Source organism: Alligator mississippiensis, chromosome 3 (assembly GCF_030867095.1).
Source record: "Alligator mississippiensis isolate rAllMis1 chromosome 3, rAllMis1, whole genome shotgun sequence".
Lineage (NCBI taxonomy): Eukaryota > Metazoa > Chordata > Crocodylia > Alligatoridae > Alligator > Alligator mississippiensis.
The window spans coordinates 98,003,945-98,030,905 of NC_081826.1; the positions used below are offsets into that span (position 1 = coordinate 98,003,945).

The following is a 26,961-nucleotide window of genomic DNA, read 5'->3' on the forward strand; positions in this document are numbered from 1 at the left end:
CTCCCGCCGCTTTTCGTTTGGGAGTTTTGCCCCGCCCACCTCGTTCCATCTTGTTTCGTTTTTTGGCCCCGCCCCCACGCCTGTAGGGCCGAGGCGATTGGCTGAGAGCCGAGGAAGGGGGCGGGGCGAGTAGAGCCGAACGTTGGGCAGGCCTTGCGGCTGGTGCAGGCGCTGGCAGTGGGTTGGGAGGTGCGAGTACAAGCCTGGCGCTGGGCGTGTGTGTGGTTGCACGCGGTGGTTGGAAGTGGCGGTTGAGGTGGGCAGGGTGGTTGGAGCCTTCCCGCGCCCAGGGCGAGGCGGGCGCTGCCCCCCGCCCCGGTTCCGCACAGCGGGGCGGGGCCAGGCCGCGGGGGCTCCCCGTGCCCTGCCCTGCCCTGCCCTGCCCGCGGCCGCTCCTCATAGTGGGGGCGTCGCGGGCCTGGGGCTGATTGCTTACGTTGCGTTTCCAGCCGCGGCGCCATGGACAGCTTCGGCAACGAGACGTTCCTCGGCACCCCACCCCCCTCGCCCGGGGCCTCGGACAACGTGACGGTGTGCTCCAACCCAGGCCTGCCCGTCGCCGCTTCCACCGTGGCCAGGGCCCGCCCGGGCTGCGGCACCAGGTAACGGCGTCGCCGCAGCGGCGGGCTCGTCACGGGGGTCTGTGAGCACTTCTCTGACAACATGGTCTGAACAAAACCCCTGGCTTGGAGGCGAGAACTTTTATTAGACCAGCGAAATAGTGGCACCAAAAAAAAAAAGTCTTTCTTTCGTCATGCTGAGGGCAGTTCAGAGATTGGGAAGGTTCTGGGTAGAAGAGAGACTCCACTTTGCACAGGGGAGGTAAAGGGTGCAGGTTTATTCCCCTGGGTACCTCAGAGTCCTATTTGAAAGGAAAATCTCACATCATCTTTTACATCCCAGTGTCCTACGCTCATCTGAGCACAGACTTTTGCTCTGCATGATATGTGGCTTCGTTGTAGTCCTGTCAAGGAGGTGTATTTGCCCCAGTGTTGTTCCCCCCCGCCCCCCTGCTGCCTGTCACCCTGGGAGGCATCTGAGTAGTTGCTTGGAGGTGGGGTGGTTGGACAGGGTGCTTCACCCCCACCTGCTCCAGTGCCAGCCTGCAGAGCACTGCCATCTGGGGCTCCTCTAGGTCCAGAAACCAGATAGCATGGCGGTAGCAGTTGCTGCTCCCCAGCTGCCAAATTTCCATCCCCTTCTGCAGCTCCAGGTAGTGCATTAAATGGAAACATGAAGGTGGCCCCAGCTTCATCCAGGGTGCACCAGGGTCCGTCTAAAGCACGAGGTGTACAGTCTCAGCAGAGCCCTGATCCAGCAGTGCAGGTCTGAAGGAGAGCCCTCAGGGCTCTATCCTGGCCTGCGGATCAGCCCCTGTGCCATTCCCCCGGCCTGCACCACCCGAATGCTGAGCAGTGCTCTACCCAAAGACCGTCATGTTTGTGAACAACAGGTGACTGTTACCTGTTGCTTTATTTCATAACGTGCAGCTTAAGGTAGCGTAAATCACGTTATACCTTGGCTTTAGCATGGCTTTTGACACAATCTCCCATGACCTTCTCATTAACAAGCTAAGGCAATACAGACTTAACAAAAGTACTGTAAGGTGGTTCTATAATGAATTGGAACTTTGTGCTCAACAAGTAGTCACCAGTGGCTCAACGTCTAGTTTGGAAAAGGTACGAAGTGGGGTCCCCTAGGGGTTTGTCCTGTTTAACATCTTCATTAATGATTTGGATGATGGGATTCAGTGCATCTAGCATATTTGCAGATGATGACTCTGAGTTGGCTGGAGCTGCAAACACTCTGGAGAGCAGGGCTAGGACCCAAAATGACCCAGATTGATCACAAACCATTTCTCCAGTCTATGTGATGAGATTCAACAAAGGCAAGTGCAAAGTCCTGCAGCTGGGACAGAATAACCACGTGTACAAATTCAGACTGCGGTACTAGGTACTCCAGTACTGCAGAGAAGGACCTTGTTGTTATGGTAGATCATAAGCTGAGTATAAGCCAACAGCATCCTGAGTTATATTAACAGTAGTATCACTCTCAAAACAAGGGAAGTGAGTCTTCCACTCCCTTCAGCACTAGCGAGGCCTTCTCTGGAGTATCGTGTCCAGTTTTGGGCCTCACGCTTCAAGGAGCATATGAAAATGCATTTTACTTGCTAAACAAGAAGTCCAAAGTTGGAGTAGCTTTGTATCCTAGCCACCTGACCAGACTGGGAATAGATGTTTTCCTTTAACTTTTTTTCTATGGAATAGGCTTTGATGCTTAAAATTGTTTATATTACTGAAGTGATACTCAAGTGTGCTATATTGGAATACATGATGCTTTAAATTACTTTCTTAAAAAAAAACAACCCCCAAAATAAAAAAAAAAAAGAAACGAAAAATATACACTAGCAGCTGCTAATGCTAGCAGTTGTTTTAGGTGGTTTTCTTTTCTCTGTTAGACCTGTACTGCAGAACCCGTTTGTTCAGCAAGTGACAATGCATTGTCCATCTTGCCCTCCTATTCTGTGTTATGCAGTTAAAGCATTTTAAAACAGTGTTAGGGGAGTGGCAGAATGGGGCCACACCGGTGCCCCCAGGGGCAGGAGCGCTGAGCCTGGGCTTGGGGAGAGCTGCATGGAGGCTGTGCCTGGTATGGGCAGACTGTGGGCAAATCTTTCCCTATCACACATGCCACAACCCTCCCCAGCCACCCTCTTCCCACACACTCGCAGCCCTTCACAAACCCCATATCCACACACCCACATGCTCCTCCACCCCACATGCACACCCTTCCCTATGCCCCCCACTTGCCTACAATATACAAGAATAAATCTTCATTTTAAGCTATTGTGCAGTCCCCTCTATGTACACTACACAAATGCATGTAAATCAGGACAAAAATATTTTTTGGAATCAAATTAATGAGTGTTGTAATAGATGTTTGATTTTTAGAATATAATTTGGTAATTTTCTGGTTCTTAGATGGCAAAACCTTGCTGAACAGAGTACTTCTGGGGTGGGGGAGGGGGGAGAATGGGAGGGACTTCTGATGGTAAAGTTTAGGGGGTGGGACTTCTGGTCCCAAAGATGGCAACCAGGGGCCAGAGCTACCTATGTGGCCTTTGACATCTTGCCAAAACTCGGTAAGTAGCCCTCCGCCCAAAATAGTTGCCCGCTCCTGACTTAAACTTCTTTCCTGAAAGAACTCCTTGGAACTGAGTAGGTAAGATGTCAGAATAGTTGAATTGAGGATACCAAGCCTTCAGCATGTCTTTAGTCTTTCTGGGAACTCCCTGCAATGCACCATCTTCCTCTGAATATGACTTTGAATTAAAAGGTTGGGATTTTATGATCTACAGATTAGAGGTGCACTGATACATCGGTCTGATATCGGATCAGTAACGATATAAAGAAAACTGTGTCTGTATTGGATATCGGCCCAATGGGGCTGATAATTTGGCCGATAAATGGTAATGCTGCACGCAGCCACATTGCAGCACTCAGGCAGCGAGGAGCACAGTCGGCAACTGTGGAGATCTGCTTCCAGCTGGTAAGTGAGGTGTGGTGGAAGGGGAGGGGATAGGGAAGGGGCACGGGGCGGGCCAAATCAATGCCCCCCGTGGTGAGAGAGGGGGCAGAGGTAGGTGCTGCCGGGGGCGGGGGTGCAGGGGACAGAGCCGTGGCTCTCAGCCCCTGGTGACCTCCCAGGGTGCAAGCAGTGGCCAACCCTCCCCTCCTCCATGAGTTACAGCTCTAGTTCTCCATCCGCCTTGCTTGGGCAGCACCTGCACCCTCCCTCACTGTGGGGGGTGTTGATCTGCTGTCCCCCCATGCCCTTTTCACCACATGGAACTTAACAGCTGGAGGCAGCCTTATCAGAAATCAGATCGCTGTTGGCTGATATTCCTCCTTAAATATCGGCTATTGGTATTGGCCCCAAAAATCTCTATCAGTGCACCCCTACTAGAACCTGTTTACTAACGCTTAACCTACAAGAAATTCTTTGCAGAGGTGTATTTTGCTGCATTTTTCTTGATGCAAGCATCTTGCATAAATCGCAATATTTCTACACACGTACTCATGTAGATGTGTTAAAATTAAGCTACAATTATTTTTAGGGCCTTTATCTTGTAATATATGTTAGTCTCAAGCTTGTCAGGTTTTTATGTCATCTCTTTCAAGAGCAGACTAGATGCCACACAAATTGGTCTGTTTGTATTTTCTTTCAACAGAATTTCTGATGTTCAAGCATCTTATCTGGAAGAAGGGAGACTTTCACTTCCATCAAAAACTCCCCCAAGTAGCCAGTCTGACTCTGAGCCAGTGGGGAAGCTTGCTCTCAACCTTCAGGATGATTTGTAAGCAAGAGTACTATTTTACTCTCTTAGAAAAGATTCAGATACTAATTTTAACTAATTATGTGGTGTAATTGTATATCAGTGACTGAATTGGTCTTTCGTAAGAAAATAACTTGGCTCCAGTTACTTCATTATGTTTTTATCTGTTTTCCAATACAACTTTTCTGAGTTTTTTCTTTTTATTCAAAATTGTATTACTGAAATATAAAAATCTAGGAAATAAGCTTGCATTTAAATCTACCATATTGGAAGGGATAGTGATGCTTTGAGAGTTTATTTCTAGTTCAGTGGCCCCGAGCTCTTTTGCTGTGGAATTTAAAAAAATAAATCTGATAATTACTCTCATTTTGCTACTTGTGTTAACTTCAGATGTTGTTCTTGCTTAGGCAGCATTTCCTTTGTTAATTGAAATATTCATACAACCTAACTAGTTTTAGTATTGCCAAAAAACCCTGTGGCAATTTTTCCCCCTGCTTTTCTGGACAGCTCATGTGAAGTGCTTGTGAAGGTCTTAAAGTGTTTCTTAACTAGGGTGACAAAACATTCTGATCTATTGTGGTCTTAGCGTTTTTGCAACAGAAGAATTGCTCTATTTTTCTGTAGTCAAAACAAGTGAAAATTAGAACTGGCATTTTCCAAAGGGTGCCTTGAGTCTGAGTTTGAGGTCCACTGTCTTAAATAGTCTGCAGTGGAATAAACAGTTGTCTTCGGAGAACAAAATTAAATTCGTAGCATGTATACTTTTCTTATTCGGAAAAAAATTGTGGGAGAACTAATTTTGATTGTTTGATTTTAAATGCTTATAAATGTTTACTTTTAAATTTGATTTTGATGCTTCTGCAGGTTTTGAAATTAAGACGGTATTAGAAAAAGTAATTCACAGATTCCTGTTTAACAGTAGTAAATTTTGCAGATAATTTTGGGTTTGGAGTTGTTAAAATGCAGAACCAACAGAAACCAACATTGTTTGGTTACTATTTGCTGGCAGACTGTGAAGCCCTTGGTAATGTTAAGTCTCACGAAGCAGAGAGTATGAAAAATAAAATATTCTCTTTAAAATTATTGCACCTAAATGGAGTTTCTAAGAATTTATAGGTAAATGCCGGTGAAGAAATAAAACCTAAAATGGACCTTTCAGGAAATGTACTGCCCTCATTTAGCTCATTTGCAAATTATTACAGCAAGAATAACTTGTGAAAAAGTTTCTCCTTCATTGGAAAGTTTAACATTCTAATATTATAAAAGCCTTAATCTGTCAATCTGTCCATCCATAATGCTTTATTCACGCTCTGATTGGTTTACGAACAGCCAATCAGTGTTCAAAGAAGCATTTGGTTGGGTGGCAGGGCTCCACCCTGATAGTGGGGACACAGGACGGAGTGCAGGCAGCAGCGGCAACAGAGCGGATGGAAGGTGGGGGGGGTGAGGCCACCAGTGCTGGCTTTGCCACCCCCTGCCCTGCTCCCTGCAGGTGGCTATGATGGAGTGGTGGGGGTGAGGGAAGCCACTAGAGCTGCCCCTTGCTCCTTGGAGGTGATGGCAGAGGTGTGGGGGGAGGGGGAGCAGGGTCAGGATGCTGTGGGGGGGCGAGGCCACTGGCACTGGCTTTGTCCTGCCCCTCCCCTCCCCCCCTTCCATCATCTCCACCTGCAGGGCCCACGTAGGCTCACATGGCAGCAGTGGGAGGAGGAGTGGGCCTGACGTAGGGCAGGGGAGGAGTGGGTGCTCCATGACAGTGAGGCAAAGGGAGGAGTGGACCCAGGCCTGACGCAGTGAGGGGGAGAAGGAATGAGCCTGAGCAGGGGCAGAAGGTGGCCTGCTACGGCAGTCAGAGGGGAGCAGGGGGCCCAATGTGGCCCGACACAGCAGCGGTGGGGGGAGGGGAGGAGCGAGCCACTGCCTCTTCCCCTTGGGCCTAGGTCCACTCCTCCTCCTTCTCCCCCCCCACTTCTCTTGTCCCCCTGCTGCCCTCAGGTCAGCCCGGGGCCACTGCTTCTCCCACCCCCGCTGCGGTGGCCAGGCTTCTCCCCACCCTCTGGCCTGGTCCTCCCCTGCATTGGGCCCGGGTCTGCTCCTCCCCTCTCCCTGCTGCTGCGGCGCAGAGGAGGGGAGCGGGTCCAGACCCCAAGCAGCAGGAGGTAAGGGAGGAGTGGGCCTGGATTGGGGGAGGAGGGGTGCGGCGCACAAGGCTCCATCCCTGCTGGCTCCCCCCCTGTCATTGACAGGCAATTGGCTAGTTGTATTATAATGACACTATGTGAAAAATCATAGGTTTATGATTAAAATATTTTTCTCTGTGAGGATTTGCATAATACTGAATTAATTTTTTCAGGTAACTAGGTGGCTAATTTTTTTACTTGTGTTGTCATGATACGGAAATAATCCTTACATTGAAAGAATCAGCCTCTAAAACAGAGAAAGTACACCTATGTATTAGGGATGTAAGTGTTGTTTACATAATTACCCATTTAAATCCCTCTAATGATATCAGTTAAATGGTTAACCAATAACACATACCTAGCACCCATGTGTTGCAGCTAGTCCTCCTTCCCTCTCTCCCTCCTCCAGGGGAGCACTGCAGAGAGGGAGGTAGAGGTAGAGCTGCATGCTGCAACTAGTTGCCTTCCCGGGGCACTGCTGCTTCCTTTTTCCTGCTGGCATTAAAGGTTAATTGTAGTGCATTAACAATATAAATACACTTACTGTTTAACTGTTTAACTTACTATGTATGTGATTGCAATGAGTTATAAGAATATGGGAAGTTTGAAGAATTTGGTGGGATAGAGTCAATATGGCTTAGATGCTTCAGCATGTTGGTGTTTCCCTTAAGTTTTTTACATTCACTGTTCATTTTTTTTTGTGTGTGTGTGTGCATTTGCGGCTTTCATAAATGACACATTAGATACACAACTAGTATAGCCAAAACTGTACTACTTGAACTAAAGATCCATCTTTAAAATGATACAGGGCCTGTTGTGAAAGATTGAACTTGGCTTATATTGGTTTGTATCCTTTATTTCTGAATTCAAGTGATAAGTCAGATTAAACCAAATGTCAGCACATATAAGCATAGGTTTAAATAGTTTTAAAGCATCTTTTTCTGTTAAATTTGGTACAACTTCTTTGCCAGCAGGGTCATGCATCCTTCCTAGTTTTCAGATTTCTTGTAAACATAGTACCCATTCATTGTCTATGAAGTACTTTTAAAAAGGGGTTTCTGTACGCTTACAAATAGTGTCTAATTCTTCATCAGCATGGTCAGTGAATGCTAGTAGTGATTTGTTGTACATGGGTGTTAGGTATACTTATCTTGCCTTTTGATCTTGCTCAGAATCAAGTTAGCTGACACAGTAGTAAAAATGATGGAGGCAGGCCTGTGTTTCATTTTCTCCAAGTAATAATGGGGATATTATAATGGCAGTGTTTTGTGTGTCTCTTTAGCTATTATGGGTAATACTTAAGTGGATAGGGTTTCACTTGTTTATACACCAGATTTTGAAATAACCTTTGTATTCTGACTATGATTGAGCTTTGTCTTAGGCAGTCTGTTAGCAAAATGACTTTCCCCCTCTCTTCTCCCTATCCTAGGGAAAGTACTGTCCAAATTAAAGAAGCGTATCCTATTTACGATAATTTGGAGGAGTCCAGCTTAATACAGAGAGGGATCAATCAAAATGATGCTGCTCAGTGCTCAAGTCGCAGTCAAGATTCTTTGTTTGAAATATTACCACTTGAACTTTTGGAAGGTATTTAACTTCTAGAAATGTATACACTTAATTGTTTACTACAGCTTTTTTGCATTCTCTCTTGACACCATGAATGTTTTTGTAGCACAGCATGAGCAATACTTTTCTCTTGGAACATTATTATTGACTTTCAAAGATAGAAAGATACACTAGTAGACATCTGGGACTTGTATCAAGTTTCACACGTGATTCAGAAGGTAAGGCTAAATGAAAGGGCTGTTCAGGTCCAAGGTCTGATGACTTACAAACAGCCTAAACTAGAAATCAATCCTGAATACTCCTGGAAAATTGATTATTCATGGGTTCACAGAGATGTTGCTTGTTTTCATTCCCTGCTACAAACCATCAGAATTGTATTTAATGAGCACCTTTCCTTTTTCCTTTTCTACGTTGGCCTGAATTAAATTGTCATTATATGCAACTGGAAGAAGAGCTAGAAAACCGTGCTTGTACAATTTAAAACATTGTTCTGGTTTTGTAAAGTGATTCGTTAATTATTAATTCTAACATTGTTTTTTAATACCAGTCGCTAAAATCACAATGCCTTAAAATAAGAGTGTAGTAATGGAAATGAGTTAGTAATTGGTGATCTGATTTTTTTTTGAAGGCTTAGGTATCAGTATTAAACCATCTTTTATTTTTTGAATGCTTATCTGAATAGATTAGGGAATCACTAAGTACTGTAGGTGTACTTGTATTTTTGACTCCCTGCTTCAAAGAGAAATCTGAGAAGAAAACCGTTCCTTCTGGCTACTGTAGTGCCATTTTTTTTCCATTCAAAGAGAAATGTCATTGAAGTTCAGTAGAAAAAATATCAGATTTAGAAAATAGGTACATCAACTTTTAAATATAATTGGGTTCACATGTTTCCTCATGAATACAGAAAATGAGCACTTGATTTTAGCAGAAGAACAGCCATTTTGTAGTTTGTGGAGTGGGGCCACCACAGCAAAGATAACACAGTTTTTTTTGAACTGATGGCTACAAAATTATTTTTTCAAATTTTTGTTGAATATTAGGCAATATCTGTGTCTCTTTGAGCCACTGTGGCATGAAACACTCCATTCAACTGGATTAATGAATTTTTTTTGAGACTAGCCCAGGTTAAGCTTTTTTATTTTTATTTTTTCCCCCTACTGAAGCAGTATCTAAAATCATGAAGGACTGGTGCCTCCCAAGTCTGGGGGAGGCACCATTTGTAGCATCAGCGGCAAGTGGGGACCGCCTGCAGATGTCAGCGGTGGTGTCACTGGCAGGGTGGGGGGTGGTGAGCAGCAGGCAATCTTGGGGGGGGGGCACGTAACACCCCCCCCCCCCCCCCCGGTGCCCCCCGTACGAGTTGTCTATATCTAAAATCTTACTTGAGAATTGGGACCCATTATGCTGACTGGCATACCCACAGCTAAAAGGCTTGTGGTCTAACCCGGGGTGCTCAGCCTTTTTGCCCCATGGGCTGCATTGGCAGTGCCCAGTCTGTTGGCAGGCCAGATACAGCCAGTGTTCCTGATCCATTGTCTAGGTGGGCCTGGCAAGTGCCATCTGGCTGAGAGGCTGGAGGCAGGTTGACTCCAATGCAGCCCTGCAGGGGAAAAGAGCTTGACCCCAGACATGCAAGAAAAAACAGAACATGGTCTGGCCCTGCTGGTGGGAAGCAGGGGATGTGGCCATGTCCCCATTGGCCCCATGGGGAAGGGGTCATGGCCCACCCCCAACAGGAGGGAAAGGGGTGTAGCTCACCTCTGTGGGGGGGGGGCAAAGGGAAGTGTGGCCCAGTCCAACCTAACCCTGAAGGGCGGGGGGATATGGCTTGGTCCCTATCCAGAAGTGGGGGCAAGCATAGCCTGGTCCTGTGGGCTCCAACTTGACACACAGGAATTGGGGTTTGGGGATTTGGCAGGGGGGAGGTTGACCATATTGGTTGGGCCAAACTTCCAGACCTGTGGGGAGCCCCACAGGCTGGATGTGATGGGGCTATGGGCTGCATTTGGCCTGTGGGCCGGAGGTTGAACACCCCTGGTCTAACCAAGAGTTGAGATAGTGGTAGAGTAGAAAAAGGGAGCACAAAGTAACTGGAAGGGAGCAAAGAAAGTTGTGGCTTAGTGAATAGGGCATGATACTAGTTTTTAATCACCTCTGTTGTTGACCTGCAGTGTGAGCTTCAGGTTATTGCACTGTATTTGGAATTCCTTTCTTTGTTGCCAAATAAGATTGAAAGCCCTGGGAGCAGTGATTGTATCACTCCATTTATGCAGGTGTTAGCCATAGTGAGACCTTGATTTATATTATTATTTTTATAGTAACTTAATCCCTGATTTTTGCTATGAGTAGGGACTTTTCAAAGATATGTTTATGTGCCATATGGTATAGACGGCTAATAAAACTAAACTTCAAGACTCGAGAGGCTTAAGATCTTTTTAACATAGAAATTGAATATATAATATTTAGTAATGTACTAAAAGGTCACATTCAAGTTGCTATTAAATTGCTCTCTCATTCTAGATTTGTCCATTGGAATATGTTCATTGCCACAAACTAATAGAGAGATCAAGGTAAATCCACTTTATATTATAGGAATTTAAAGGATGCGTTTTCTATAGAGAAAAACACTGGTTATCGTCTGTGTTTTTAAATTTGTAAGTTAGAACAGTAACACGGTTTGCAGAATTAAGGTAGAAATTACTTGCAGGGCAGCAAATTATCAGTGGCAAAACATTTGCCAGTTCATGCCCTCCATTAACGTAAAATCTTGATTTATGGAGTAGGAGATATTGATCTATAATAATCCAGTAGGATAATTTGAATTTCTTTTAAGTGGTTAAACCTTTCTAAAGGGGATTAATAATTATTTCTGTAGTCTTAAAAAAGTATTTCTCATTGCTCATATAGAAAAGATTCAAGTTGGTCAGCTGGCTATACTGTTTTTAAGGAAACTTAAGTTTTGCTGAAACTCACAAAAGCTTTTTGAAGCTGACATTACTGTATTTTTATTTAATGAAGCGTTTGCTACTAGTGCCTTGTTTGTTTTTCTTTTTTTAATCTTTTTGCTTTAGCATCTCCTTTAATGCATAAAGCCAAAACATCTGAGGACATTGAGACACTACCATATATTGATATGTTAATATTTTTTCTAAACACTTTGTAAATTTTGATTTTTTTTTTTTTGTTGATTGAATGGATTCCATAGGATTTTGTTTGAAAATGTATTTTACAGGCTTTTTTTGGCAAGTTCCTTCAAACCAATTTATGCTTTTGGTGTTTGGAGTCTGCAGGAGCCTCTTCAAGCAGTAGCAGTCTGTTATGTGCCATGTTTCAAGGTGGGATCTGAGAATTGAATGGAGGGCCAGTTTAGTGAACAAGAAAACTAAAAGTTTCTATTTAGAAGTCTTAAATATTGCAAGTTTGTAAGAGTACTTTTTGCCTTCTCACATCTCCTGTTCCCTGCATTTCTTTTACCTATTTTTTAATTGCCTGGTGAGTGTTAGAGACTGAAACTTATGGTGGAGGATGGAGAAGAGAAAAAGTCTTTGACAAAATTACTGCTGTTTTGTGAAAAACCTGAGTTTTTTACAGCTGGGAACTCTTGGACCATGCATGTGTGTGTTTCATAGGTTAAGAAGTCTGAACCTGGAGGAAAATTGGATGGTGAAATTTTAAGTGAGCAGTGCAGCACAAGTCATTTGAGTTTTTTGGAGAATGAGAAGCTACTGAATCTTGCAAGCTTCGATGAATACTCAACTGGTCAGTATACTAAGATTCAGCTTGTAGCATATCTTCAGATACTTGAGAGGGGCAGATAGATAAAATAACTTTAAAGCATTAGATTTCATTGTATAGCTAAGGAAACGTCTTGGTAGAGATAATCAGTTTACTTAAGCCGAAGAACATCATGGTTGCCTGAATTACTGGCATATTAAAATTGATATCTATGGAATTCACTGATGAACTTGGTTTTGAGTTGTATATCTTCTAGCTAGAAAATCAAAGCTGAACAATGCTCATGTTCATACTGTGAATGAAAAGGTTTAAGAAGAGATGCAAGCCTTTTGTAGTAACGAAATTGGCAGGTCTTGGCAGTAGATACAATTTGAACTAAGTATTTGTCTTACTGTGACAGAACTGGATTGCTAAAACAGATTGCTAAATCTGTGCCACCCAGTTAACTTGGGCTTTTATCTGAATTTTAAATCCAGTTCCTAACCAATTGTGAATAAACTTCTAGCTAGCATATTAGACTTATTTTAAGCATAGTATTTTAGAGGTGTACTGATGCATCAGTCCATATAGTATTGGCACCAATAAAAGGAAAATTGACATTATTAGCAATAGGCTGATGTGGCTGATTAAAGTCTTTTCCAAATCTTTACATAAATAAAAATCTAAAAATAATTTAATTCTTTAAAGATTTAACATAATTTTTTTGGCTGATGTGGCCGATAACGCTGCTGATATTTTTTTTTTTTTTTAAATGCCACGTGAATGCACGTGGCCAGCCTGGCAGCTTGGAGAGCACTGTCTGGCTAGTAAGCATGTTGGGCCCGAGCGCAGCCTCGGCCCAGCCCACCCCAGGGAAGAACCTGGCTCCAGCCCACAGCAGGCAGCCTGCCCTTGCCCTGCGCACACCCCGGGGTGTGCACAGCAATGGAAATGCCCCCCCCCGCCCACAGATGAACCACTTGCTGCTCTGTCCCTTGCTTCGCCCTGGCTGGGTAGCCCCAGCCCCCTTCCTCTGTCACCGTGGGGGCCCCGATCTGCCCTTACCCTCCCCCCCCCCCAAAGACTTACCAGTTGGGCACTGCTCTCCAAGCTTCCAGGCTGCATATTGGCAATTGGATCTGCATCAGCTGATATGGCTCATTAACAATTGTCCATCGGTATCAGTCAAAAAAATCTTTATCGGTGCACCCCTAGTATATTTTAGGGCTTTCCAGCTTCTAAGCTTCTGGGGCTGAATGCTCTGTGGGTTGTACCTGGGCTATGGTAACAACTTCCGTAAGTAAATAATAAAAGTTTTTATTGTATCAGATTTTTAAAATCCTTTTCTTCTTTTTCAATAGATGATGATATTGATGATGGAGAATTCTATGATGACCGGCTGGAAGCTTATTTTGAGCAGCTGGTACCACCAGAAATGCTAAGAGGAGATACTGAAATACAGGAACTTTCAGAATGTTGTACAGTATTGGAACTTCTAGAAAATGGTTTGAATCAGGTAGGTTTAAGATGAAATTCTTTTTGTATCTCCTTTCCAGCAAGTAGGGTTCCATTTGGGGTAGAAACAATGTCTTCAGTGTAGTAACTATAGGGGCCAAATTTTAAAAAGCTTTTTTAAAGATTTAACATAATTTTCCATCCTCTTTCCTTTTCCATGTGGGTTTCTGCTGTAGAACAAATGGGGCAAGCAGTTTCTGCTAATCAGCCACTTCTGCTTTATTTCCTTCTCTTGTTGTACAAAGCTAAATTTCTCTTGCTTGCATTGTTTTTTGTGAAGTGGAGTTCACTAAGCAGTGAACTGCCCGACAGGGTGATAAGGTGATATAGTATAAAAGGTTTTCATAAGGTATTGATAGCCTGAACATAATTTCTTTTCTTCCTTGCTACTTGTGTGATCTTATAGGATCTCTTAATACAGTATAACTTCATAAATCAAATTTTCAAAATTCTGGAATTCTCAAAAACCCAGCACTTTTTTAAAAAGTACTCTATATCAGGGGTTTTCAACCTTTTCTGACCAAAGTACCCCCAGTGGCCGGTCATTGAGCTGGAGGGAGGGGAAGTAGTGGCAGCGTGGGGTGGTGGATGGTGGCAGCAGCCACTGTGTGCAAGCCGCCCCCGCCCCCCCCCCCAATGCATGCACAGCATCCATTTAGCTGGGCAGTGCCAGGCTATGCACTTTCCTTGTGTTTCAAAAATCTGGAATTTTCAAATTTCTGGCAGGTACCTAGGTCCCAAGGATTCCGGATTTATGAGGTTATACTGTACTTAACAGTTGCAGTTGCAGAGAAGTGTATAAAAAGTTATGTTGCTGTTTGAAGGTAAAGTGATTGTGACTAGATCTGTTTTCCTGCCTTGTGATGTATGAGGACTTTTACTAGTATTATGGTAGTGATAGCCCATAATTTTTATACAATGACCACGTCCCATTTCAAGAACCACTTAAAGGCTATTTCACGAAGTCGCCACATTTGGAAAGGTGGTGTTCACTAACTTAAAGTAACTGCATTGCAGTGAAGTGCCTCTGTCTAGTTTTCTTAAATGGATATTCCAGTATTTGCTCATTCAGTACTTAGCAGGAATGAGGTCGGACCTTTTTGGATTACTGTGAAAGCAAATGATTAAGAGTTGGATGCATCTTCTATAGCTGAATTTTAAATCCTAATGGCTTGGGGCAATTTTCAGGTGCCTACTATTCATGGAGCCGTACCCAGAGTGGATGCTACAACTGCTAGTAACAAAGAGGCACATGAACTGGGGGATGCTGGACACCATGAACAAACAGGACAGTTCTTGTTGCCAAAAACAGTAAGTCCAGTTGTGTGAAAGGGATACTTGTCTTCTAGATCTTCAGCAAAACTAGTTTTCATTTATCTAGAATAACTGTAGCAAAGTTGGGAACCAAGTTTGAAAGTCATTTTAATTGTCAGCTTAACTACTTACACTCTTCCTCCATATGTAACTCTTCTAATGCCAGTATTTAAGATCAGGTATTTTAAAGACCCTACTGTTTTGAACTATTGTAAACATGTAGTTGCTGAACATCTGAACTTCTTTCCTCTCAACAGGTAGGTGAAAGTAACAGGGCAACTTTCAGACCTGGACTAGAAGGTATTTCTGAGGAACCTTCCTTTGGAACAGTGGCAAATTCTGAGACGGAGTACAGTCACTCTGCAGAGAACCAGGTTATTAGTGTGCCCATAACAGGTATGTGTACTTCACAGCTGTGTACTTATTGCAGCTTAGAGATATACAGTAGCACTTCATAAGCTGCTACTGCACTTAATTTTTTTTTTTTATCTTGGTGGGGGGTGGAACCTTTGACACCTTTATGCCACAAAGAAGGTAAGTCATAGTTGAGATTTAACACTTCCTCTTCAAGCCCCCCTTAAAAAATAATGTTATGCAAACTCTCAATAAAATGGATAAGAATAGATGGTCCTGGGTAAATGACTCTATTGTGACGTAGTAAAATATTGTTTAGGGAAGATTCTATCTAGTAATAACTATAATGACAATTTTGGCAAAATTATCATTTACCAATCCATGGGTTCAGGGATTTTTCATTAATGTATAATACTGTTTTGGATGGTGCGTATGGGGGAGATTGTAAGGTACCTGTGGTGGGGGGGGAATTGCATGGGGAACATTGGGGCAGATGAATTTGACAGCCCCCCAAAAATTGCATTCTCTACATGGAAAATTTATAACAAATATATAATTTTCCATGCAGAGAATCTAATTATTGAGTATTTGTCTTCAAATTTGAATTGGGTAAATACAATTATTCACAAGTTTCTTAGGAAGATGTGACAATTGAACAGGGTCCAGATGTTGATACTCTGGCAGCTCCATGTTGGTTCTTTTTTTTGTTTGTGTGTTTATTTTTTCAGCTGATGCGTTTGTCACTAATCACCTTTTTCCACCTTACTAAAACCTGTGTTATACAGACTTTCAACTGAAAAATGTATATGGAAATAAGTTTGCAGCTTCTGTACTCTTTAGTAGTCTCTAGTCACTTGAACATAATACAACCCAAGCTCTTTTGGAAAGTGTGGGGGATATAGTGCTCCTGACATGTTTTTAGGAACCACCAAGAAAACACACAAAATATGCAAAAATCTACAGATATTCTTTAGAGTATTTTGATCTTTGTTTAAACAAAAAGTGTTCTTTGTAACAACTGATAATCTATTTGCTGCTATTTCTTGTAATATTTAAAATATTGGCAAGGAGTGAACCATTGCCCATCCATCATAGGTTGAGTGAAAACTCAAAACTTCTTATTACCTATATTTAAAAAAAAAAAAAACAACCCCTCCCCAAAATTAGATTGGACTGTTCAAAAATGTGAAGATCATTAGACCCATTTAGTTTATCAGTGACTTAATACAGCCAAATGACATGTTAAATATCATTTCACACTAAATCAATTTGTTCTTACAGCAAAAAATAAACTAATAGTAAGAAGTGTATCTTTCTTTTGATTTTGCAGCAAATAGCTGTAGTATTAAAGAGAGTGGAAATGAAGATGGAGTAACTTGGGTACCACCTTTTCTTCCTAAAGTGGAGATAACTGGGGTTAAAAATGAGTTGGCGCAGGCTCCTTTCACATGTGTTATTCCTGTTTATGCTGAGGTAAGACAACTTTGAGGTCTTGGTGTGTGTGAATATGAAATATTTATACTAATATTTATTTATCTAAAATATTACCTGTGTATTGGAATAGTTTTCTTATTTTTAGGTGACCTAGGCCAGTGGCTCTTAATGTTTTTGGATTTGAGGCATCCCGTCCAAAACTTCTGTGGATTGAGTGGCACCCAATTTCAAAAACAAATTTTACATGTTACATTACTTGCCTCCTTTCAGGTGGTCTGGGAAGTGGGTGTATGTGAGGGATTGGCCAGGCAGGTACAAGCCTGTGCCTTTGCATATCTGCTTATCTCCTTGTACTTTGCGACATCCTGCAAAAGATTTGGTGGCACCTTGGGTGAGAGTCCCTGACCTAGGCAGCATTCTAGGAAAATGAAATGTATAGCTCCTCAGAAAGCAAGGGATATAGAATAGAGTGGGGGGATGTGACTTCAAAAAAAATGAGCAGAGAGATGTGTAACCTGGTCTTTATTATATTGCCATATTTTTACTCCCATTTTTTCACAACCCCCAACTATAGTCAGTGCTGAATTGACTGCCTTGTACAGCTTTCTAAAACTGGATTTGCCAGTCAGCCATTAGAAAGCAGGAGGAATATTATTGACAAAGGGAACTCAAACTGGTTAAGATTAGTTCTTTTGAGCCAATTGGGGGTGGGGGTTTTTTGTTTAGTTTTGTGTTTTAAATAAGGTGTAGGAGGGCATGCTGAAATTAAACAGCAAACTTAAAACACTTCAGTGTGTTCTCTTGCATGCAATTATTATTACTGCATTTGATCCACAAAAATAGTTATAATTTTCTGGCTTTCTTGTGTCTTTAAGTATTTACAATGGGTACAGGAACAGGGGTTGGCAACATTCTGGCTCATGGACCGGGTCCAGCCTGTGAAGAGCTTGGATCTGGTCCATGAAGGTCTGAACTAGCCTTTGACAGAAGGGGGGGGGGGGAGGGTTGGGAATCTGACGTGAGTGGACACACCAGTCCTGGGTGTTAAGTTAGAGGGGTCGTGCTCCACGTTCCCAAACCAACTACGATCTATGCTAAAGACTTCTCGCTCACCCTTGCTGTTGAATCAGCCGTTTCAGCTTAGTATTGTCTGTGCTTTAGTGGTACAGAAAAATGTGGATTTCTCTACTTTAAAGAAGAAAAATGAGCGAAACAGCCGGTTTAGAAATTACTGTTATTTGCACTGAGCTGCACCTCATCTTGAGGGTGGAATTCTTTTTTTTTTTTTTTTCCTTTCCCTGGGTGGAAAATAGTGAGTTTCAATCATTATATTTCGGGGCATTCCACTTCAGTTTTGTTGTTTTGTAAATAGTCAGAAATGGTGGTGCGGTGACTTGAGCAATGGAAACTTGATGGACATAAATAAGCTTTATTAGTACTGAATGTTAATATAAGATATCTTTGCTGAATTAAAATAAAAACATAGTTTAATATCACTTAATCTTAGTTTAAATGTATATACCAAACTGACTTGCTGTTAAAAATGACTTGTAAAAAGTCTTCACAATCTTTTTATTTTTTTTTATTTTTTATCTTTTTAAGGATTCCATGAATTGTGGTGGTATGCCAGAATCCATCAATATTGCTGAAGTAAAAATATCTTCGTTACATCTTCAAAACATGGACAGCAATAAGAATAACCTCTCAGAAGCCCTCTTGAAGCAGGGAACACAATCCTCTATGTGCCAGGCCTCTTCATCTGATGAAGAAGTATTGCGTTTAACCAAGGGGATATTTGTGGATGATACTACTCCTAAAGTTCCAGTCAGTGAAAATACATCTGTGATGGATACAAATTTGACTAATGAGTATGAACTTGGTCTGGCTGATACTTACTTGTCTCCAACTGCTGATAGCAGAGAAAGTGAATATCAAGGTACACCATGAAAAAGTCAGTTGCTCTAGGAAGTCTATTAGAATAATTGAAACAATATTGTTTATCGTCCCTCCCCACTCCCTTCCTTCCTCCCCCACAGGAATATAGAGTAATCATAAATTGAGGAGAAATCTTTTTATATCGGTTACAGAGAGTCCTTTATTATGACTTAAGTAGAATTAAAAAAATTATTTCAACTTTGAGGGGGGGTGTAATGCTTATTTGTTTTTAATGTATGAAATTGTTCTACAAGTAATCTGATGAATTAAAACTTTGCATTTTAAGTTCTTACCAGTTTCAGTACATTTTAGTTACGTTTTCTGACTTTGTCTTGCTATAAATAATCTCCTTTATTCCTAGAAGTAAGAAAAAAATGTTTTAACTGTGTGTTAATCAACAGTGCAGTATTTGATACACAGTGTCTTTCAGGTGATCAACCACATAATGTTGTCTATCAAAACGAAGAGGGAAAATGGGTGACTGACCTTGCATATTATACATCATTTGATAAAGAGCAAGACATAAATCTGTCTGAAGACAATAACATATGTGAGGATTTCATAACAGGATGTAAGTAACTTCTCTCCTTTTTTTTTTTGTTTTGTTTTCTTTCCTGTTCCCTGTCGCCGCTGCCGCCGGGCCCCACCCCGGCTATTCTCGTACATATTTAAGACGGTGCTTTTCTGCTGCTACCTATAGTATCTTCTAATATTATAAAAGCCTAAGTCTGGCTGGCTGGCACGCCTTATTCGCACTCTGATTGGATGATGGAAACAGCCAATCAGTGTTCCAAGCATGTAGGAGCACCCCCATGATTCCAAAGCAGTGCTGGCTCCGGCTCCCCTGCCCTGGTCCCTATAAGAGGCAGAACAGTGGCAGCGTATGGGGCGTTAGGTGGTGGCACTCCATCCCAGCCCCCTCCCCCTTTGCCCCCCGTCATTCTAGCCCAGGGAATTGGCTAGTCTAACATAAACCTCTAGTTTTGGGATTTTGAAGACTTCTCATACTATGACTACATATTTAATTCCATATTCCAGTGTGGATTATAGTTTTAAAGCAGAGGTGGCAACATCTTCTGCCTGTGGACCAGAATGACCCACCCTAGGTCAGAGGTGAGTGGGTGCTAGAACCTGGCTGTTGCTGGTGCTTGGCTCCACAGCAGTACAGGAACGGCGCACCTAGTTGAAATGCCACGTCTGCAGGTCAGTTTTGGTGATTCCACAGTCCTGTGGGCCATAGGTTGCCAACCTCCGGTTTAACAGGTATATTGGCCCAGTAGCAGGTATCAGTGTAGAGGTTTATTGTGTAAGCAAATGTAATTCACTTTCTGTGTAAGGAAAAAAAACTTTTGTTTGGAAACTGGTCAAAGTTATTTTTTGGTCCTACAGGAAGAGAACCTTATAGTCACCCTGTGGAATGGAAAAGGGAATCAACTGGATGACATTCCAGTTGCTTTTCACTGCTCACCGCTCACTTACTAATTTTAAAGTGTTAATATTATCTTTAGTATAGTATTAGTTTTTACCTTGTAATCAAACTTTATGACTTGGTCCCTCCCCGCCCTATTTCTAATGCTTATTTGGTACAGACTCATAATATTGAATCTCAAGATTTCAGACGTTCTGTCATGTAAAGTTGTCATATTACTGAATGATCATCACAAAAGCAGACATACAAACAGATTTTGAAAATGCCAGAGTGTACCGATCATTAATTTGTAGGGTCTCTTAAAAATAACTCTACAGTAGTGATTCTCAGATGGTGTTACAAGATCCTTCTAAGAGTGCTACAGTACCTGGCCCCTGTGCTAGGAGATACGCAATCACTACTCCTCCTGTTGGGTGCCCCAGTATCTTGCAGACCAGTGGCTCTTCGCCTGTGTGACTGCTCCCTACTCCTCTGGCAGCATCCATGCTGCCAGCAGTGAGCTCTGCTGTGTGTGTAGATGCATATGGAGATGTGAAGCTGTGGTTTACATACAGCCTGAATTGTCTCCCTTCCTTGAAAGTATTGTGCATCTGTGCAAGCTTCGAAGATACAATCTAGAATTTGGTAGTTTAAGGCTACATGTGCTGTTCACCTGTGTTTAGGAATTGCCAAGATTGGGACATATATTTAGCCATCACTTGAGGAAAGATTACTTGCATATACAGTAGCTGACATTTTTCAAGAAGTTTAGTCCACATACATATTCCTCAACTCCTCTCTATTCCCAGATACTCAGGGGTCCTTTTTATCATGAGCCCTTTAAAAAAACAAACAAACAAAAAAAGACCATAAAAACCTCCCTCCCCAAAACTTGGAGCGGTGTGGCCAAATCTCTTCCCGCACTTCATACCTCTTCCCACTATGACTGTGAAGGATGTGCGTAGCACCTCAACAGACACCGCAAAGATCTTCCAGTTTGTGCACTTTTGGCCATACCTATCAATGGTAGAATGTAAATGGATTAAGGCCAGAACATCAGTCACTATAGTTACCACTTTATTTTTCAGCCCTACTTCTGTCTGTGTGTGGTATAATAGGATAATAGAATTAAGATTTGAAAGTGTTGTTTAAAATGTAGGCCAGTGTCACTTACTGTATACTATCCTTAAATTGCACAGAAATGGCAATATTTGTTTATGCCTGGGCTTTCTTTGGCTCACCAGAATAATTTGCCTCTCAAATACTTAATGAAACCTTATCTCAGAATTGTTGGTGTATATAAAACAGACAGAGTCTGAATAACGGGCTTCCTGGTTTTCTCTGTTTAAAAATCTGAAATTCTCTGATTTAAAAACAACCCAAAATCCACATTTTTCTGCAATTAAAATGAAATATATAGGTATCAATTGAGTACAATGTTTTTAATATATTTACAGTTTAAGCAATTTGGAAGCTAAAAATGCATCAGTTGTTATAGTAAAATAAGTTCTAAATATCTATATATTTTGGTATTTGATTTTGGTTTTTTATCAGAGAAAATCGGAGTTCCCTTTGCCCACTTAGCTCACCAGGCTGTGGGTCTAGCTGTGGCTGTCCCTCCTGCTGCTTTGTGATGCTGAGCAGACCTGATATGCTGCTGCCCTGCCCCTGCCGACGCCTGTGCCATTGCCCTTCACTCCAAACCCGCACAGAAATCTGGGGTGGGGCATGTGCCCACATTCACCAGATGCATTGCCTATGCCCTTCCTGTCCCCATAGACTTTCCTGGAAGAAGCTGTGGGAGCTGCTTTCCACAATACTGCCTTGCTGCCGTGTGCAAGCACACATGCATGAAGCACCCCCTGTATTCTGCTTCCCCCCAGCCCCTTACAGGCTAGAAATATGCCAGCCTGCAAGGGGAGACACTGAGATTCCCAGGTTTTTCTCCGTTGAAGGAGAAAATCCACATTTTTATCTTTTTTTTTTTTTTTTTCTCCCCATGGGAATCGGAAAACCCAGATCTCTACTGAGGAACAAACACTCTGAAAGTATCTGCTGGGCTTTCTGGACGCACAGTGGCTGCTGCCGTTCCCACCTCTCTGGCCTGCTCCTAGGAGATGGCAGTGATGGGTGGTGGTGCTCTGTTCCCACCCACCCATGTGTACCCCCTAGGGCCTTCCCAAGTACTCTTGGGGCTACATATCCCCCGGTTGACCATCCCTGCTATACACAACCATATTTGTTTCTTCTATGTGCATAGAATGTGTTCAGTATACTATATCCTAGAGAATTATTAGGTTATCATAAGTATACATACAAGGGGCCAGAAGTAAAACTGCAAGGTGTAACGTCTCTCAGTGAGACTGATGTTCCAGAACTGCAGATTCTCCTTGTTGGAACCAAAGCATTATTTAGAAAATACAGGCAACCACCACTTAGCGCTCTCAATTGGCTCCCAAAAAACCGAGTGTTAAGCAGAATAACGTTAAGCGAAACCTGCTGCCAGCTGTATGATGCCTGCGAGCGTTATACCAAAACTATCTGAGTGCTAAGTGGAATCCAGTATCAATGTAAAACAAGCATTATAGTGAAATAGGGCTAAGCAAAACAACATTAAGCAGTGCTTGACTATACTAGTAATGCACATACAATTCAAGAGTTTACACTCATAACAAGTACATTATCAGGTTTTTTTCTATTTTGAGATGTTCTAACAAACTGGTGAATGCACCTATTCTAATTAAAGCAGTTTATGGGAAACAGTTTTTCTAAAACACATCTTAGGAGTTTTTCAGAAGTCAATTTACTTTCTGTAGCTACGGACCATACAATGCGAAGACTCTCTCAAATAGCAGGAATCTAGGTTAAATTGTTCTTATTTTAAGAACTTTTCTTCACTCTCAGGCTAGATTGACAGAGGTATTTGGACACTTTTTAAATATGCATATAAGCAGTCATTATCACTTTTTAAAAAACTGCAATTTAGCCCATACTGCCTGGCATGCAAATTACATGTCAGCTGTGTGAGCGTGCACTGACTAGTTTTGGTAAAACATTGTAAATTTTAACTTGATATGATAGTTTAAAAGCTGTATTTTCATAGTGTTCTATAATTATTTCAATATATAAAAGTTTCTGGTTATTTTTTTAAGCTGAAGCGGTTGCTATGATTGCACAAGATGAACAAGAATTTGAGAGAGAGCGCAGATTTTTGCAGGTTAGTAACAACAATGTTTCTCTCCATTTACAGGAAGCTGCCTGCCCACCCCCCTACCCCCTGCTATTTCTAACAAATTTTAAAATGTCTTTTCACAGGTAGGGAAAATAGACGCACTAAATACAACTGGGCTGGCAGATATATCATGGAAATCTGCCAACAGCTATAACCTGTTGAGAGCATCCCAGACATTTGATCCTAATAAGGATGCTAGCTATTTATGTTTGTCTTTGGGAGAGTTCTTCAGTCAGAGATCTGAAGCTCTTGGTCGTCTTGGTGGAGGCAGTGATGTAAAAAGGGTATGTGGCTAACTAACATTTTTTCTTATCCCTTTCTTCAGCTCTTTGCATAAAATAAATCTGGGCCTCTGGTTAGATTTGTTAATTATTTCTTCCAGAAGTCCATTCTTCTCATTTAGTCCAGTTGTAATATTTTGACCTGATAAATGAAAGGTCTGGGTAGATTTTGTTCTTAGACTGGGAGGGTTAGGCCAAGTCTAGGGAAATGCCTTATTAAGGAGCCATTGTAACTACCAGTGACAAGTTGGTTTTCCTATTTAGAGAGGTGATGTTGCGTGGTAGATGGTAGAAAGACAGTAAAAGTACCTTAAGTAGAGCTATCATCATCTTCCTGTAAAAATGATCTTCGGGGTGGAGTGAAAAACTGTTTCAATTAATGCTTCCATTGTTCAAATATTTTTATATGAGCAGGTTGGAAAGATGCTTGACTGGAGTGGTTTAGTCAGGAATAATCCTGCAGTGAGGGGGTGGGGGTGGGAGAGGGGTGGAACAAGATGACCTTGTGAAGTCCCTTCCTGCTCTACTTTTATGATCCTGTGTGTGACCTTACCATAATTTGTCTAGACATTCCACAGCCCTTTTTTAGGGGAGGAAAAAACCCTAACTTTTTTTTTCTTTTTTTTTCTTTTTTTAATAGCCATCTTTTGGTTATCAAATTACATCTCCAGAGAAAAAGCAACCTGTTGCTTTGTTAAGGGAATCTGATGCATGGAGAGGTAACTTGCATGAAGAAGAGAGATCGCAACTTTCTGATGCATTTCCAGGTATTCTAAAACAAGTGTACTGTAAGGTCTGTCTGATGGATTGATAGTTATGTATTAGTATTCTTAGTTATTACTAAACTGGTGAAGATTTTACTATGAATAGAATCTCAAAGATGAAAAGCACTTGGTCGTCTTTCACCATTAGTTCTTTTCTCCAGAAAGATTTTAAAAAAACCCTTTTCTTTAAAAGGACAGAATAGGATCCTGATGCCTGAAACAACTGTCAAGCGTTCTTGTTTCAGATTATCTTTTTTTGAGGCCACTGGGAAAACTAGGATTTTTTTCCCTGCCAAGTATTGCAGAACATCCTGGGGCACTTATTGCCTAGACTTGTTTTAAATCCCATATTTATATAGCTACATACAGTTACATTTTTCTAATCTTGTACAGGAAAACGAGATTAAATCCCTACTTTGAGGAATTGAGGGAAAGTTTTGTTTTATCTTTTTGAGGTGTGCGTTGAAAAAGTAAACCTTTTGCATGAGACAAGAAGTAATTGATACTGGAAAAGTCTCTGTGTCTGTCTGTTTCTCTTCATCACAATTTGGACATCTTCCCTTTTTTTTTCCCCAAGGGAAAAAAATCTCTGGTTCCACTATATGTAATTAAACTGTTGTGCTGTTTGTGGAGGTAGGTCAGTAGTCTCTGAATCATTCCTTGTTGAAGAACTCATTTTGCTCAGGGGAGGAAGGGCCTCTAGAATCCTAGGGAATTTTAATATCTTCTTATTCTTAGGATATAGCGCTCAACCTTCTTCCTAATTCCCTAGTGTGGGAAGAGAAATAAATATCTTGAGAGAGAGCGAGACAAGATTAGGCAAAAATGCCTGATCATTCAAGAATGTACATTTTTGGAGATGGATTATAAGACTGAGTAATGCAAGAAGCAGTGCATTCTTACCAGTCTATCTTTTGAGAAAACTATCAGTCACATTGATTCATTGAAATCCATTCTGGAAGTGGGACAAAGCTAAGGGTGTATGTTTCATAGTAAAATTATGGCAGACTTTTTTGCTTTATTAACATAATTCATTTGTGAAAAAACTTCACCAACTACCCATGACTAACACATCTAGATATAAGCAGACTTTGGTGGTATGACAATATAATTTACCTCCAAAAAAACTCCTGACCTAAAAGATCAAGAAAGCATTTTAAAGCATTTTTTGTAATCAGATAAGCTTTCTGAAAACAATGTTGGCTTTAATAAGGCATCATGAGCTCTGGTTGTGAAGGGCCTTTTTGTTCTTTTCAGTTTCTTTAACAGCATTGACTCTAGCATCAGTGAAAAATTCCACTCATCAGTCTTGCTTGAACATGCATTCCTTAAATGGCTTGAAAGAATATCTTGCCTGTGGTAATGCATCTTTGGCCAGTAATAGAATCAGCAGGTTACGACTTTAGTTGTCATCTTGGATAGAATATAATTACTGTAAAACAAATTCTCTCCACTCCCTCAGTTCTCCCCAAACAACATTCCTCCTATATACCTATCAAAAACGCAAGTTGAGGTGATGTAGACAAAATAAAGGCAACTTTAACATCTTGTCTTCATTAGTGCCATTAATAGTAGAGCTGTTCTTGCAGCAGCATTATGGTATTAAATGGGCATGAGAAGTGAGGGGTGACGTAGTATAAGGTTATGACTCTAGAAGGGATGTCGATAAACCATTAATTTGTCAAAGGCTTGCATAATATTGAATTCACATATTTCTGCTGGTCTAAACTAGAACCTAAAGGTTCTGAAAGCTTTGACTGATTTGTATATTTCAGTAGAGAATCAAATGTGCATTGTAATGAGAGATCCTCTGTCAGAAAACAGACTTCATTGCTGCAAAGCTTATGCTTGGGGGCAACCAACATGGGTTCATTAGAGGCAGGTCGTGTCAGACCAACCTGGTGGCCTTCTATGACCAGGTCACAAAATCCTTAAATGCAGGGGTAGCAGTGGATGTAGTCTTTCCGGACTTTAGGAAGGCCTTCGACACTCTCTCACCCCATTCTCATTAAAAAAAACTAGGGGACTGTGGCGTTGACACCTACACAGTCAAGTGGGTCTCTAACTGGCTGGAGGACCACACCCAGAGAGTGGTGGTGAATGGGTCATTTTCGACCTGGAGGGATGTGGGGAGTGGGGTCCCCCAGGGCTTGGTCCTTGGACCCGTGCTGTTCAATGTCTTCATCAGTGACTTGGACGAGGGGGTAAAAAGCACCCTATTCAAATTTGCTGATGACACTAAGATGTGGGGGGATGTGAGCATGCTAGAATGGAGGAATAGGCTGCAATTGGACCTGGAGAGGTTACAGGGGTGGGCAGATGAGAACAGGATGGGTTTCAACACTGACAAGTGCAAGGTGCTGCACCTGGGGAGGAAGAACCAGGAGCATACCTACAGGCTGGGGAACTCCCTTCTTGTCAGTGCAGAGGCAGAAAAGGATCTTGGAGTCATTATTGATGCCAAAATGAACATGGGCCGACAGTGTGGGGACACGGTCAGGAAGGCCAACCACACTGTCATGCATCCACAGATGCATCTGAAGCAGGTCCAAGGAGGTGATCCTCCCTTTCTATGAGGCACTGGTCAGGCTACAGTTGGAGTACTGCGTCCAGTTCTGGGCGCTGCACTTCAGGAGGGATGTGGACAGCATTGAGAGGGTTCAGAGGAGGGCCACCCGCATGATCAGGGGGCAGCAGGGCAGGCCCTATGAGGAGAGGCTAAGGGACCTGAACCTGTTCAGCCTCCACAAGAGAAGGCTGAGGGAGGGATCTAGTGGCCTGTTACAAACTAGTCAGAGGGGACCAGCAGGCATTGGGGGAGTCCCGGTTCCCCCGAGCGCTACCAGGAGTGATTAGAAATAAGTCACAAGCTGACAGAGGGTAGATTCAGGCTAGACATCAGGCGGTGCTACTTCAGTCAGGGTGGCT

The 26,961-nt window shown here is 42.2% G+C and overlaps 1 protein-coding gene across 3 annotated transcripts in view; it reads left to right on the forward strand.

Moving 5' to 3' along the window:
- Positions 1-140: 140 nt before the first annotated feature.
- Positions 141-26,961, forward strand: part of CEP192 (centrosomal protein 192) — a 104,482-nt gene continuing 77,661 nt past the window's right edge. For 2 of the 3 annotated variants that reach the window (XM_014606683.2, XM_019490582.1), the window contains exons 1-15: positions 141-189; positions 450-602; positions 4,232-4,357; positions 7,946-8,103; positions 10,603-10,652; positions 11,712-11,841; positions 13,158-13,312; positions 14,500-14,622; positions 14,883-15,021; positions 16,310-16,452; positions 18,016-18,349; positions 18,779-18,919; positions 22,909-22,973; positions 23,072-23,272; positions 23,910-24,036. In XM_014606683.2, the coding sequence (XP_014462169.1) occupies positions 460-602; positions 4,232-4,357; positions 7,946-8,103; positions 10,603-10,652; positions 11,712-11,841; positions 13,158-13,312; positions 14,500-14,622; positions 14,883-15,021; positions 16,310-16,452; positions 18,016-18,349; positions 18,779-18,919; positions 22,909-22,973; positions 23,072-23,272; positions 23,910-24,036 (2,035 nt within the window). In that variant the 5' untranslated portion in view covers positions 141-189; positions 450-459. The other variant, XM_019490581.2, reaches the window with a different exon arrangement.